This window comes from Schistocerca cancellata, chromosome 4, assembly GCF_023864275.1.
Source record: "Schistocerca cancellata isolate TAMUIC-IGC-003103 chromosome 4, iqSchCanc2.1, whole genome shotgun sequence".
In the NCBI taxonomy this organism is placed as follows: domain Eukaryota; kingdom Metazoa; phylum Arthropoda; class Insecta; order Orthoptera; family Acrididae; genus Schistocerca; species Schistocerca cancellata.
This window is the reverse complement of record NC_064629.1, coordinates 870,100,980-870,113,945: the sequence shown is the minus strand read 5'-3', so window position 1 is coordinate 870,113,945 and position 12,966 is coordinate 870,100,980. Positions and strand designations below refer to the sequence as shown.

Below are 12,966 nucleotides of genomic sequence, written 5' to 3'. Positions count from 1 at the left end.
CGCATAATCCGTGACATGACGCCTTAAACCACGCGGCCACTCCGCGCGGCTGATGATACTGTGGTGTATGGGAAGGTGTTATCGTTGAGTGACTGTAGGAGGATTCAAGATGAATTACATAAAATTTCTAGTTGGTGCTATGAATGGCTGCTAGCTCTAAATGTAGAAACATATGATTTAATGCAGATGAGTAGGAGAAACAAACCTGTAATATTAGAATATAGCAGTAGTAGTATCCTGCATGACATAGACACGTTGATTAAATATCTACGTGTAACGCTGCAAAGCGATATGAAATGTAAAGAGCATGTAAGGATTATTGTAGGGTAGGTGAATAGTCGACTTCGAGTTATTGGGAGAATTTTAGGACTGTGCGATTTATCTGTAAAGGAGACCTCACGTAGAACACTAGTGCGACCTATTCATGAGTACTGCTCGAGCGTTTGGGACTCGTTCCCGGTCGGATTAAAGGAAGACATCGAAGAAATTCATAGGCGGGCTGCTAAATTTGTTACCGGTGGGTTCGAAAAACACGCATGTGTTACGGAGATACTTCAGGAACGCAAATGGGAATCCCTGGAGGGAAAGGGACGTTCTTTCCGAGGAACGCATAAGGACCATGGAGAAAAGATACGAGAAATTAGAGCTCATACGGAGACATATAGGCAGTGGTTTTTCCCTCACTCTATTTCAGTGTGGAACAGGAAAGGAAATGACTAGTAGTTGTACGGGGCAACCTCTGCCACAGTGTGGAGCATGTATGTAGCTGTAGAATAAATCCGAAAAGTCGCAACGCCAGAAAATTTTAGGGAAAAGCAGGAAGATCTGCACAGGATCGAAGCTCGATGGAGGGATTGTCAGTTGACCATAAACATTAAAACGTAAAATGTTTAGCACATAAAAAGGAGGAAAGCTCATAGCTGTTCGGGTGGTGATCAATCGCCGGAAACACGAATATCTGTAACACCTCTAGCAGTATGCGACCTCAGGTGGATCAGTCACATATAAGTAACAGTAGGAAAAGCAAATGCCTGACCCAAATCTATTGCAAGAACCCTGAAATCACCCCCAAATGATATAGCGTGCGAAACTTTCGTGCGATCAGTTCTCGAATTTCGTTCATCAGTCTGTTATCCTTACCATGTTTAATTAATCGAGGAGTTAGCGAAGATCCGAAGAAGAGAGGAGTGTTTCTTCAAGCACTCTTTTAGTTAGCATGAGAGCGCGGCGCCCACCAGTCTCCCATGGAAGGCGCTAATGACGGGCTATGTGCACCACAGAGAGATTTACTGTAAAAATTCCAAGAGCATGCATCGCAAGAAGTCTCAGGCAATACGCCACCTCCTCGCACGTCCAGGTCCCGAAACAACACCGATAAAAATTAGGGAACTTTGACCTCAAACGGAGGTTTGATTCATCTCGCGGACTACCCGCACCCGCAAATAGCGCTCAGAGCCATTTTTTATCCGTGCACGCCTCCTGGACCGACTCAAACCTCCATATGACGCCGTGTCCACCTCCTGTACTCGCACAACTGCTGTGATTCCCGCATGGAGAATGGCTTTTATTGCTATTCGCGGCCTGTCTAGAAATGTAACATAATTTACGGTGTCTGTATGTACAATGACTATATACCTGGTGTAGAAGTATGAAACCATTAATTTGGTTGCAATAATTACACGTCTTTTTTTTTTTTTAAACATAGCTGCGCAACAGCAACGGTTCCACGTAATAAGACTAAAAACAGCCGACCAGTTGCAATGGATAAAGTAATCTTTACCTAGTTTCGACAGATTTAAACCTGTCTTCTTCAGAAGGCGGCAGTATTACATTAATATGGAATGATATGTCATTGTCGTTTTTACAAATATCTGCATAGATCCATTAGTCCAAAATAAAATATAGCCCTGAAAATAGGGTTCTCAGGGCTATATTTTATTTTGGACTAATGGATCTATGCAGATATTTGTAAAAACGACAATGACATATCATTCCATATTAATGTAATACTGCCGCCTTCTGAAGAAGACAGATTTAAATCTGTCGAAACCTAGGTAAAGATTACTTTATCCATTGCAACTGGTCGGCTGTTTTTAGTCTAATTACACGTCTGTTGTTTCAAATTGATAGGCAATATTTTGTTCAGAATAATCTCCATTGCTATTTATACATTTCTCCTACCTCTCCGGCAGGCTATGGATGCCACGGCAAAAAACAGTTCTTCTTTCGAAGCGAACCAGTCAACAAGCCATTTTCGTACATTTTCATACGACCTGAAGCGTTGTTCAGCGACAGCATGTCCCAGTGGATGCTAACAGATGATAATCGGACGGAGCCAAGTCTGGAGAATAAACTGCGTATTTCCTAACTGAACGCCTCGATCGTTTCCCTAACACTTTTTGCTGTGTGTGATGGGATGTTATCATGGAGCAATATGACTTTCTGTGGCATTTTTCTATATTCCGGTCATTTTCCCCGTAATGCTCGATCATTTGCTGTTGGTAGCGATCAGTGTTAACGGTTTCAGCAGGTCTTAGCAGCGCACAATAGATGATACCCTGGCAATTCCACCAAAAGCAGAGCATTGTCTTCTTTACAAAGCGATTCGCTCTTGCAGTGGATGTCGATGGTTTGCCTGGATTCACCCATGATTTACGACGCTTAGGATTTTCAAATTATATCCATTTTTCATCACCTGTCACTATTCGATGGAGAAACGACTTTCTTTTGTATCTGGCGAGCAACATTTCACAAGTTCTCTTTCGAATTGCTTGCTCTCTTTCACTCAGTTCATGCGGAACCCATTTTCTGCAACTTTCCCAAAGCTTTCAACCGAAGAGAGACGGCTTTCTGCGTCACACTCAATTGTTACACGAATTCCTATTGAGTCGGAGTATCATCTTCATCCAATAAGGCCTGCAATTCGTTGTCTTCGAGCTTTTTCGGGTGTTTCCCGCACTCGTCGTTTCTCGTGTCAAAATCAGCAGAAATATTGTGCTTTTCAAGAACATGTTCGCCGAAAGCTTCGACAAGCATTCGATGGGATTATGCAGCAGTTTTCTTCAAATGATAATAGAAAATCAATGCTGTCCGCAAATCGCAGTTCCTAGGCACAAAACTCGACATGTTTACGGGTTAGAAACAGATACTGAGGTATGGAACTTGGGTTACTGAGTGTCAGCCGTTACAGGAAGCAGATGGCGCTGCAGATGCGGTCTCACGGGCCCTACACTGACGGCTAGCACCGTCTATAGCAGGGGCGGGCAAGAATCCTGCACATGTGCGGTGCACTTGCACGCGTGCAGTTAACAGGTGTTCCGCGTGCACACAGGGGCAAGCTAGCCACCCGCTTATCTCCCATCCCCACCATACCTTCTGTCCGCGCCTTCCTCTGTAATGCGTTTTGTTTCCTAGCTTGCTTTATTGAGTGAATGAATAAGGTTAGTAGGAGTGCTTGAAAGAAATCATGGTTTGAAAGAGTACCTATTACCTACGATACGTTTTATGTAATTATCACAGGTGGAGTTTACAATACGTTTAATATCTGGAACAAAATTTCTACATACAGAAAAACACAAACAGTTACGTAAATTTTCATCACTGATGTTTGCTCTTAACCGAGACTTATTAATTCAGCAAATGGTTTTCCAGCTCTCGCTATATTAAGCGCAGTCTTATAACTTGCACATACCGCTGGGCTATTATTGTTGTCGTCCTGAAAACTTGAAAACAATGCTCCATAAAATGTTAAATCAGTTAGGTGAGAGACATGACGAGAGAAAATCGCAGATCTCAGTTGTCAGCGACGAAACTGGTTAAAACGTGTAAAACTTCAAAATGCCTAAGCTACCAGCTCAGTTAAAAACCTACTCCTTCTCGTTTCCGTTCACATTCACTCGTGCAAGTGTAAGTACTGTAACTAATAGTAACAAAAATTGAACACACGGTATCTGTCTTAAAATTTTCCACAAAAGGAATATACACTGCCTGACAAGAAAAGTGGAGGGCACAGAAGACATGGTCAGATGTCTATGTAACTTCGTACATCTACACATCATCGACGGGTATGTAAATGATTAGAGTTACAATCAGTAAACTTCCGATTGCTTAAAGAATCCAACTCCCGTGTATAGAACAGCTTCAGACTCTGATCACTTTACAAATGAGTTAATGTGTTAAATATTTAACGTTAAGCGTGTAAGCGAGAAAAGCTTAGGAAACGTTTGAAATTACGCTTAAAGCTGGTCGGAAATAGCTAAGTCCTCTCATTATGAAATACTGGACGAATATACTCTGGGTAATGTGACCTCCATTTTCAGCAAAAGCTAGTTTTTCACTCATCAAAAGTTTATGACGTCATATCACGTGAACTGTGTGTCATGCAATGGTGTAATTTTGCAGATGGATTCAGTAGTATATGTGGATAGTGTCTGCAAACTATGTTACGAATAGAGCCAGTAGTCAAGAAGTAATAAATTAAATCGTCATGTCTGCTGCTGAAATGGTACTGCATGAACTGCGGAATGTAGTAAGCGATGTCTGTTTTCCTTTCATACTTCTGTAGAGGTTGTCAGCAAGAAAGAGGTTTATAATGGTTTGAAATTATGTTTAAGGTTTGTTGGGAGTCGAAAAGTGCTCTCATTTTCAAATAGTGGAAGAATAAAATCAAGGTATTTGCGCGCCGTCAGTTACGCTGCATACAGAAAAACACATGCATGCATGTCTGAAGGACGTTTCATAGTACTAGAGGTGCAGAAGTACGAAACCGGAATTTCCCTATAGACCAGGGGCGGGCAAACGTTGCACGCGGCTCATGAGCGCACAGCGCTGCACGTGTGCTGCTCGCGTGCAGGCGTCGACCGGGGCTGTGGCGACAGCCGGCAGGTTGCGGCAGTGTAGTGCCAGGCTAAGCTGCGGACGTTGATGCGAAGCGAGCACTATGTAGTGAACGTTGTATTTCAAGAAACGGAGAAGTGGAGATTTGCTATCTTTTAAAAAGTAATGGGAGAATCATGTTTTCTTTGTGCAAAAACGTGAAAATTCGAAATGTTTAATATGTGGCAGTATTCTCGCTGGTCAACGGAAGTTTAGTATTGAAGGCCATTAAATAAATTTCACAAGGACGAGTACAATTTATTGTCGGATTCTGAGCGAATGGGGAATTGACTGAGCTTAAGAAGAGCGATCTGACGATACCAGATGAATCTGTCGTAGTTGGCCGGCCGGAGTGGCCGAGCGGTTCTAGGCACTACAGTCTGGAACCGCGCGACCGCTATGGTCGCAGGTTCGAATCCTGCCTCGGGCATGGATGTGTGTGATGTCCTTAGGTTAGTTAGGTTTAAGTAGTTCTAAGTTCTAGGGGACTGATGACCACAGCAGTTAAGTCCCATAGTGCTCAGAGCCATTTGAATTTTATGAGCCAAAACATTGTGACAACCTGCTCAGTAGCTTGTTCGTCCGTTTTTGGAACTAAATACAGCACTGATTCTGCGCATCAGGAATCCGTCAGTTGGTGATAGGTCTGTGGAGGTATATGGCATTACACGTCTACGCATAGGTCATATTATTCGCATAATTAACGGGCCACCGATTTGCGTACTTGGTGATGGCACGCAGATGGGTTCCATAGGATTTACATCAGGTGAATTTAGTCGCCGAGACGTCAACGGGAGTTCGCCATAATGCTCCTGAAACCACTGTAGCACGGTTCTGGCTTCGAGACACCGATAATTAGGCTGCTGAAAGACGACATGACCGTAAGCAAAGACATCAAGCATCAAGTGATAAAGATGGTTCGCAGCTGACAGAGTGTCTTCGGTTGCTATCACAGGTCCCATAGCATAACACTGCTCCCACCACCCTGAGACCGTGGCGCGCTCCACGTTTCGAGCAGTCGTTCATCTCGCAGAACCTTCTCAGCACGCAAACATGTAGGCGTTCTGAACAATGTACGATGAGCAGTGTGCTCCGAAACACTTTTGCGTGCACCAACACTGCAGAGATGCCACAGATCACCATCTGTCCTGCTTTACAGGGCAGGCAACCTTCCAAACCACACGTTCTGTGAAGAGTCGTGGACGTTCAGCTGCCTAGCCCCTAGTCGTAGTTACACTGTCCTACCTCTTTCCGTACGTGCTCACTACAGTAGCACGTGACATTCGACCAGATACGCCATTTTAGAGATACTCGTTCATAGGCTCTGCGTAATAATAATTTGACATTTGTTAAAGCCGCTTATCTCAATGGATTTGACAGTTTGCAGCCCATATCTTCCCTAGGGTGATACTCCGTCCGTGTCTGCTCCGCCTATACAGGGTGTTACAAAAAGGTACGGCCAAACTTTCAGGAAACATTCCTCACACACAAATAAAGAAAAGATGTTATGTGGACGTGTGTCTGGAAACGCTTAATTTCCATGTTATAGCTCATTTTAGTTCTTCCACCTATGGAGCACGTTACCATGATTTCATACGGGATACTCTACCTGTGCTACTAGAACATGTGCCTTTACAAGTACGACACAATATGTGGTTCATGCACGATGGAGCTCCTGCACATTTCAGTCGAAGTGTTCGTACGCTTCTCAACAACAGATTCGGTGACCGATGGACTGGTAGAGGCGGACCAATTCCATGACCTCCACGCTCTCCTGACCTCAACCCCCTTGACTTTCATTTATGGGGGCATTTGAAAGCTCTTGTCTACGCAACTCCGGTACCAAATGTAGAGACTCGTATTGTGGACGGCTGTGATACAATACGCCATTCTCCAGGGCTGCATCAGCGCATCAGGGATTCCATGCGACGGAGGGTGGATGCATGTATCCTCGCTAACGGAGGACATTTTGAACATTTCCTGTAACAAAGTGTTTGAAGTCACGCTGGTACGTTCTGTTGCTGTGTGTTTCCATTCCATCATTAATGTCATTTGAAGAGAAGTAATAAAATGAGCTCTAACATGGAAAGTAAGCGTTTCCGGAAACATCTCCACATAACATACTTTCTTTCTTTGTGTGTGAGGAATGTTTCCTGAAAGTTTGGCCGTACCTTTTTGTAACACCCTGCATACTTTTGTTACCGCGCTACGTTTCCACAACGCCACCAAGCGGCATCCAACGTCGCGGTGGGCATTGATCATAACGTTTTGGCTAATCAGTGAACATGATCGGCGAAAAGTCCAGCAGTTTCCTAAATATATACGTCTGGAACTGCGAGCAGTCTTTATCACAGTGCGCTACCGCGAAATTAGCGGTCGTGTGATGCTGTGGGGCCGGTTTTCTTCATTTTACAGGACCATAAATTTTGGTCGATGGCAGACTGGACGCAACTGTTTGCGAATGCATTTTACTTAGCAGCACGTGTCTCACGCGACGTGGATCATTTTTTATAAGCATGTGAACATTTCTACCGAGAGTCAAGTTGGATTGGCTAACGATTACTCTGAAAAATTTATGCGTGATATAGGGATCTACTGGAGCATTGTTTGTGTTCTAAATCAGTTTATATAAAAACAGCACCACTAATTTATAGCATTAGAGGAAGAATGAAATCAAATTCCGTCTTAATTCTAGCAGAACTGAACAGAGAGATCTTTACCGAAATATAAGTTTTGTAACAGCAAAAAATGAGGATCTATACAATATTAGTTAAGAGAACATTGGCGGCCTCTTGGCAGCGATTGTCATTGGATGCTCGGAGTCTTTTGGCGACATAATGTAGTTGCAGATATGAGCCTCAGATCCGAAGTTGGTTGACAAGCAATAAACAGCAAGTGGCGGCGTACTCACCCGTGAGCTGATGATCTCTGCTCCTTGCAGCACGGAGTCCGCCAGCGTGGTGCAGAGGTCGCTATACACATCTTCCAGCTCCTGTAATCACAAGGAGATGGTGTCAGAAGCCCATCCTTCCATATTATTTGTGTATTAGCAACACAAAAACGAATTAAGGTACGTATCAATTCAACAAACTCAGTCCACATCGTTATTACATGCACATATGAGCACAGATGTTCATTCGAATGTCCTACCTACTCATTTTGCGCATGCTCTGGACCAAATAAACAGTAAAATCCTGTTCACGGTACAGTTAGATAAAGACTTAACTGTATTCATTTAGAATTTACGAGGGAAAGGTCAAGGCTTATTTTAGACATTTTTCACAAACCTACAAATTAGTGATGACTCTTGTCACCCGTCCGCACATAAACGTTCATATTTCCTGTCAGTGTTTAACAGACAATCTAGACTATACCTTAGTAGTGAGAATGCGAACACAGAAATAGATACAATATTGCAAGTTTGTTTAGCTAACGATTACTCTGAAAAATTTATGCATTATATTGGCAAGCTTTTAGGAAGCAAATGTCTCGTCCTGTATTAGGAAGCGAAATGCTAAATATGCCTCCAATACCTTTTCAGACCCGCATTCGAAGAAATTGCACACACATTTAAAAAGGCAATGGCACAAATTGACTTTCGAAGCCGGAAAAACTTGGGTTGATTTTGCGTAATTCCACGGATGGGGAGATAGGCAAGAACCAGAAGCCTGGGTGTAAAAGATTAGATGCGCATCTTGTGATTGTATTTATTAAAGACAAACCGGTAGAGATTTTGCTACCAGATTCAGGGAACATACATTCAAAAATAATACGGCTCTGGTCGCCATCTGCTAAAAGTAGGGCATCCCATGCTTCCGATTGAAAGAGGAATGAATATCCTCCATGATAAACTTAAAGGGCGTAAACTGGATATTCTGGAATAGATAGATATCTATAAGCATCAATCATATAATCCGATTACAGTACTAAATGAAAAGCTGCTCCTCAATCGCCAATGGTTTTTTTGATATTTTCAACAACATATTGGCTACGTAATTTTTAGTACACCACAGCCCTATTGCACACGCATTTAAAACGGCAATGGCACAAACTGACTTTCTAAGCCAGAAAAAACTTGGGTTGATTTAGCGTAATTCTCTGGAGGGGGAGATAGGCAAGAACCAGAAGCCTGGGGTTTGCTTTGTTCTTGTTCCAATTTGTTTTAAATTTGACTACTTCTGCATATTCCTAGATGCCATGTCCCTCCGATTATCTGGCGTACAACTTTATTTTAGTGATTTTTATACATTATTCTGTTAGTCTCTATGCAGAACACTATTAGGACACCAAAAGAGGTGTAATAATTAAATTTCAGTTTTAGTAATTCAGTGCCACACTTTTTTTATAATGTCATATGTAAATGATTATTTTGTATATGCCTGTACATTTTAAAAAGTCATTCGAGGTTTACACCTGCTACACTAGCGCTCATTGACCAACAGTAATTCTGTATTTATTTTCTTATGCTGTTGCCTGGATCATTAGTAACAACTTTTGTCATTGTGGAACGAGGACACTGTAAATGCCCGTAGAGCTTTCAAAATTTTTCTTATTTTACTTTTATAAAATCGTCCCATGATCTTTATGTCTGCTATATTGGCGCTTATAAGGCACAAATTAATTATGTATGTACTTTATAGTGTCATTTGGATCTTTCTGGTTACATGACTATGTATTTTTAAAAATTTGACACACAAGTATTCGTTTGTCACTGGACGCTGTGCAGCGCCAGTAAGGGCACACTATCGTCGCCTACCGCTAGATTTTTTTCCGTGGTGGTCTCATCACTGTGGAACTTCCTTATGTAAGAAAAAAATAACTTCAGTTCATCTTTACTACTCAATGTATCTGGTACGTGCCTTCTACTTCGCCTTCGTAGTTCGCCGTGCTCGGATAGCTCAATTTGCAGAGCACTTGCTCGCGAAAGGCCAAAGGTCCCAGGTTCGAGTGCCTGTACAGCACACAGTTATAAACTGCCAAGAAGTTCCAAATCATTACGTACTCCGCTGCAGAATTATATTTAATTGTGGAAACCTTCCCATAGGCTGTGGCTAAGCCAATTATTTATAATATCCCTTCTCTCAGGAGTGCTAGGCCTACAAGATATGCGTGAGAACATCAGTGAGATTCAGTATGTAGGAGAAGAGGCACTGCCGGAAGTAAACTGTGAAGTCTGTCGTCAGTCGTGGTTCGATAACCCCGTGCGGAAGGCAGAAGTCCCGGTTCGGCAGGATCTGCCAGGGACTTTCAAAGAGGAAATTTTCTGAGGGGAAAGTCATTCTTTGCAGCGATCTGTTGATCGGAAATATTCTGAGGCGTCAAGAGATCGCCAGTTTTGCAATGGAGGGAATTTTGAGATGTAAAAATTGTGGAGGGAGGCCATGGCTTGGATGCAATAAGCAGGTTCAAAATGATGTAGGTTGCAATAGTTATACAGAAATCAAGACACACGGATGGAATAGCGTGGAGAGCACTCGTTAAAGGTACTCAAAGCTGGCTAAAGCCGGAGATAAGTTTAACCGAAATTTTTATAAAGGACCTGACGTTGTCCAGAAAGGATAGATTAAATAAAGTTGGTGTTGGCGTGTTTGTTGCTGTTAGAAGTTGTCTGTCTTGTGGCGAAAAAAGTACATAGGTCCTGTGAATTAATATCGGTACAGGTTATACTTGACAATCCGAATAAATTAATAATTGGTTCCTTTCACCGACTTCCCTACTCAGATGATGCAAATGCTGACCACTTCAAAGAAGTCTTGATTCTATGACTACAAAGGCTTTTCCGGAGTAATAACCGATAATATTCTTTTCGGGTCTGCAACCGGAACATGAAGTCAGCTTCACACAATTTTTCCGTAGTCCACCTGGCTGCCATTTTCAGGTAAGTAAACTGGTGTACCATCTCTCCAGAACTAATTCAGACTGCGAGCGGTTGCTTCTTTATACGCCCCGGAAAGCCAAGAAATCGTCGTAACTGTCCTCTAGCGCAAGTGAACATGTAGCGCTCCAGTGGTGGAAGCTGACGAACTCGATAGATCTCTTTCAAAAACTATTCTGACGGCTGAATCGAAGACCTATGTTTTTTAATGTCTGGTAAAACAGGATTCAAAATCTTACTCATCCCTGCCTCTGTTTATAACATTGTCAGATAGTCGAATTTCAATGAATTCTTTTGAAACACAACCCCAATGGCGATACGCATTTGTCTCTCTTCATATAAGATTTTATTTCCCTCGGTAAGACAGTGCACTGACATTGCAGATTTTTGAGATTGAAACAAACGTGTGCGGCGCTGTACTCAATACATGGTACGAATTGTTTGACCAACATAAGCTTTTCCACAATGACAGGATTTTGTACACACGGGATTTCCTCAATCCCAAGCCATCCTTTACTGAGCCGAGGAACACTAATCCGAGCTGGCGGACGAAAATCGCTTTTGATCGCATATATTCTTAAAATTCTTTCTATTTTTGAAAATATGCTGCCAGCAAAAGATAGGAAAGCCACCGATTTACATGTATCTTCTAATGGTTCCCGCGAAAGTCCAAACGGAAAGCAGGACGTATTCGTTTGTCAGTACAGCCATTCTGCTTGAAGCCAACTTTAAAACGATCCGCAGGCCCCTGTACATTGGAGCGATGGTTGACAACTCCATGCATGCAGGTAATGGTCTGATGAAGTGGGCTTTCAATGAACATTGTGAGCCAGTGGCATATCGTCCTTTCTATAAACCAAGACATCCAGAAACGGAAGCTTTCCATTCCTTTCAACCTCCATCGTGAACGTGATACTGTGATAGACGCAATTAAAATTATCTAGGGAACAGTTAAGAACGCCTCTTCCATGTGACCATACCGGCCTTTCTATTGCGTGTCGCTTAGTTTTAACCATCTCTATTGACACACTGCCATCTCACAGCGTCTTTCCTTTCGTCATACGTTGAACGGTTTTACACATCTAATCTGGCATTACTTCTGGAACGTTTTATCTTCGTTATTAACTGTCTGTGTGTTTGATACAAACATTCAAAGGAAAAAAAAAAAACATCGATTACCTGTACCATTAATACGACGCCATCTGTCATACAAATGGATGAAACTTTGTGTCTTCCCAACAACTTTTACTTAGTTTTCTTCAGTTTCGTAAGTGTCTAAAAATAATTTGCACCTATTTGCATCCATGACTCATCGTCATACAATTCGTTTATTTTCTACTGACGAAGAGCGCACAAAACTGTTTTTCGTATACCGGCCAATAGTCTTCGTTTTTCCAAGAAATATTTCCTACGGGGCGCCTGAACAGTTATGCAAATTTTTCTAAGGCCCCTGTATTTTTCCAAAGACCTCTGTCAAGTTCACCCAATAAATTCTTGGTGTGGTTGACTTCTGTGACTTGTAGAGGGATTTGTAAAATTTGAAAGCTTCCCATACAACAGCCACTTACGAAAAATCCCTTCTTTAACTACAATTGCTTATAAGTAAAAGTCTTTCGAAATCTCAAGTGCTCAACGCTTTCTGTAAACTCCCCTCAGAATCTTTGTATAGTGTAAACTATCAATATTTCAAACTTTTCTCGTCGTATTTAGGGTGCGGTGAAGCATGCCACAGTCACTTTATACAATCATTGCAGGATAAGGAACTGGAGACCGCCACTTCCATTAATGAGGGATATGTAAAACTTTTTACATTTATGGTGTCCAGCGTCTACTGTCAGTTTCCAAGTGCCGCTCAGAAAGTATCAGTGCTGCTTATATATCCGCATCCTACCTTGTACATGGCCGTCCTGTCGTCTCCTTGACAGGTTGGTAACGTCATGGTACAATGACAGCGGAACTGTGTATACCTCAGGATGCATAACCAGCGGTGGCAATAGTACCGCAGAGGGGAGGGCTAAAACATGAAAGGCTGAGTGCCTATTCTACCGTTGTTATAACAAATGATGTTCCCTTCCGAGAAAAGACACTCGGAAGTTTTCTGCAGAAATGTTCTAGTTAAACCATCCGAGCAATTCAACTACACGTGTATTTTTGACTATGCAGTTTGAAGGGAGGAGGAAAACATGAGATCATCGCCAAGAAATCAGCTTTTATTC

At 42.3% G+C, this 12,966-nt stretch overlaps 1 protein-coding gene across 1 annotated transcript in view; it reads right to left on the bottom strand.

Annotated features, from left to right (window-relative positions):
• The window catches only part of LOC126184482 (uncharacterized), a 1,022,231-nt gene that overhangs the window by 609,677 nt on the left and 399,588 nt on the right, over positions 1 to 12,966 (bottom strand). Inside the window, exon 5 of the mRNA XM_049926873.1 lies at positions 7,787 to 7,867. Coding sequence (XP_049782830.1) covers positions 7,787 to 7,867 — 81 coding nt within the window. The remainder of the gene's footprint in view (positions 1 to 7,786; positions 7,868 to 12,966) is intronic.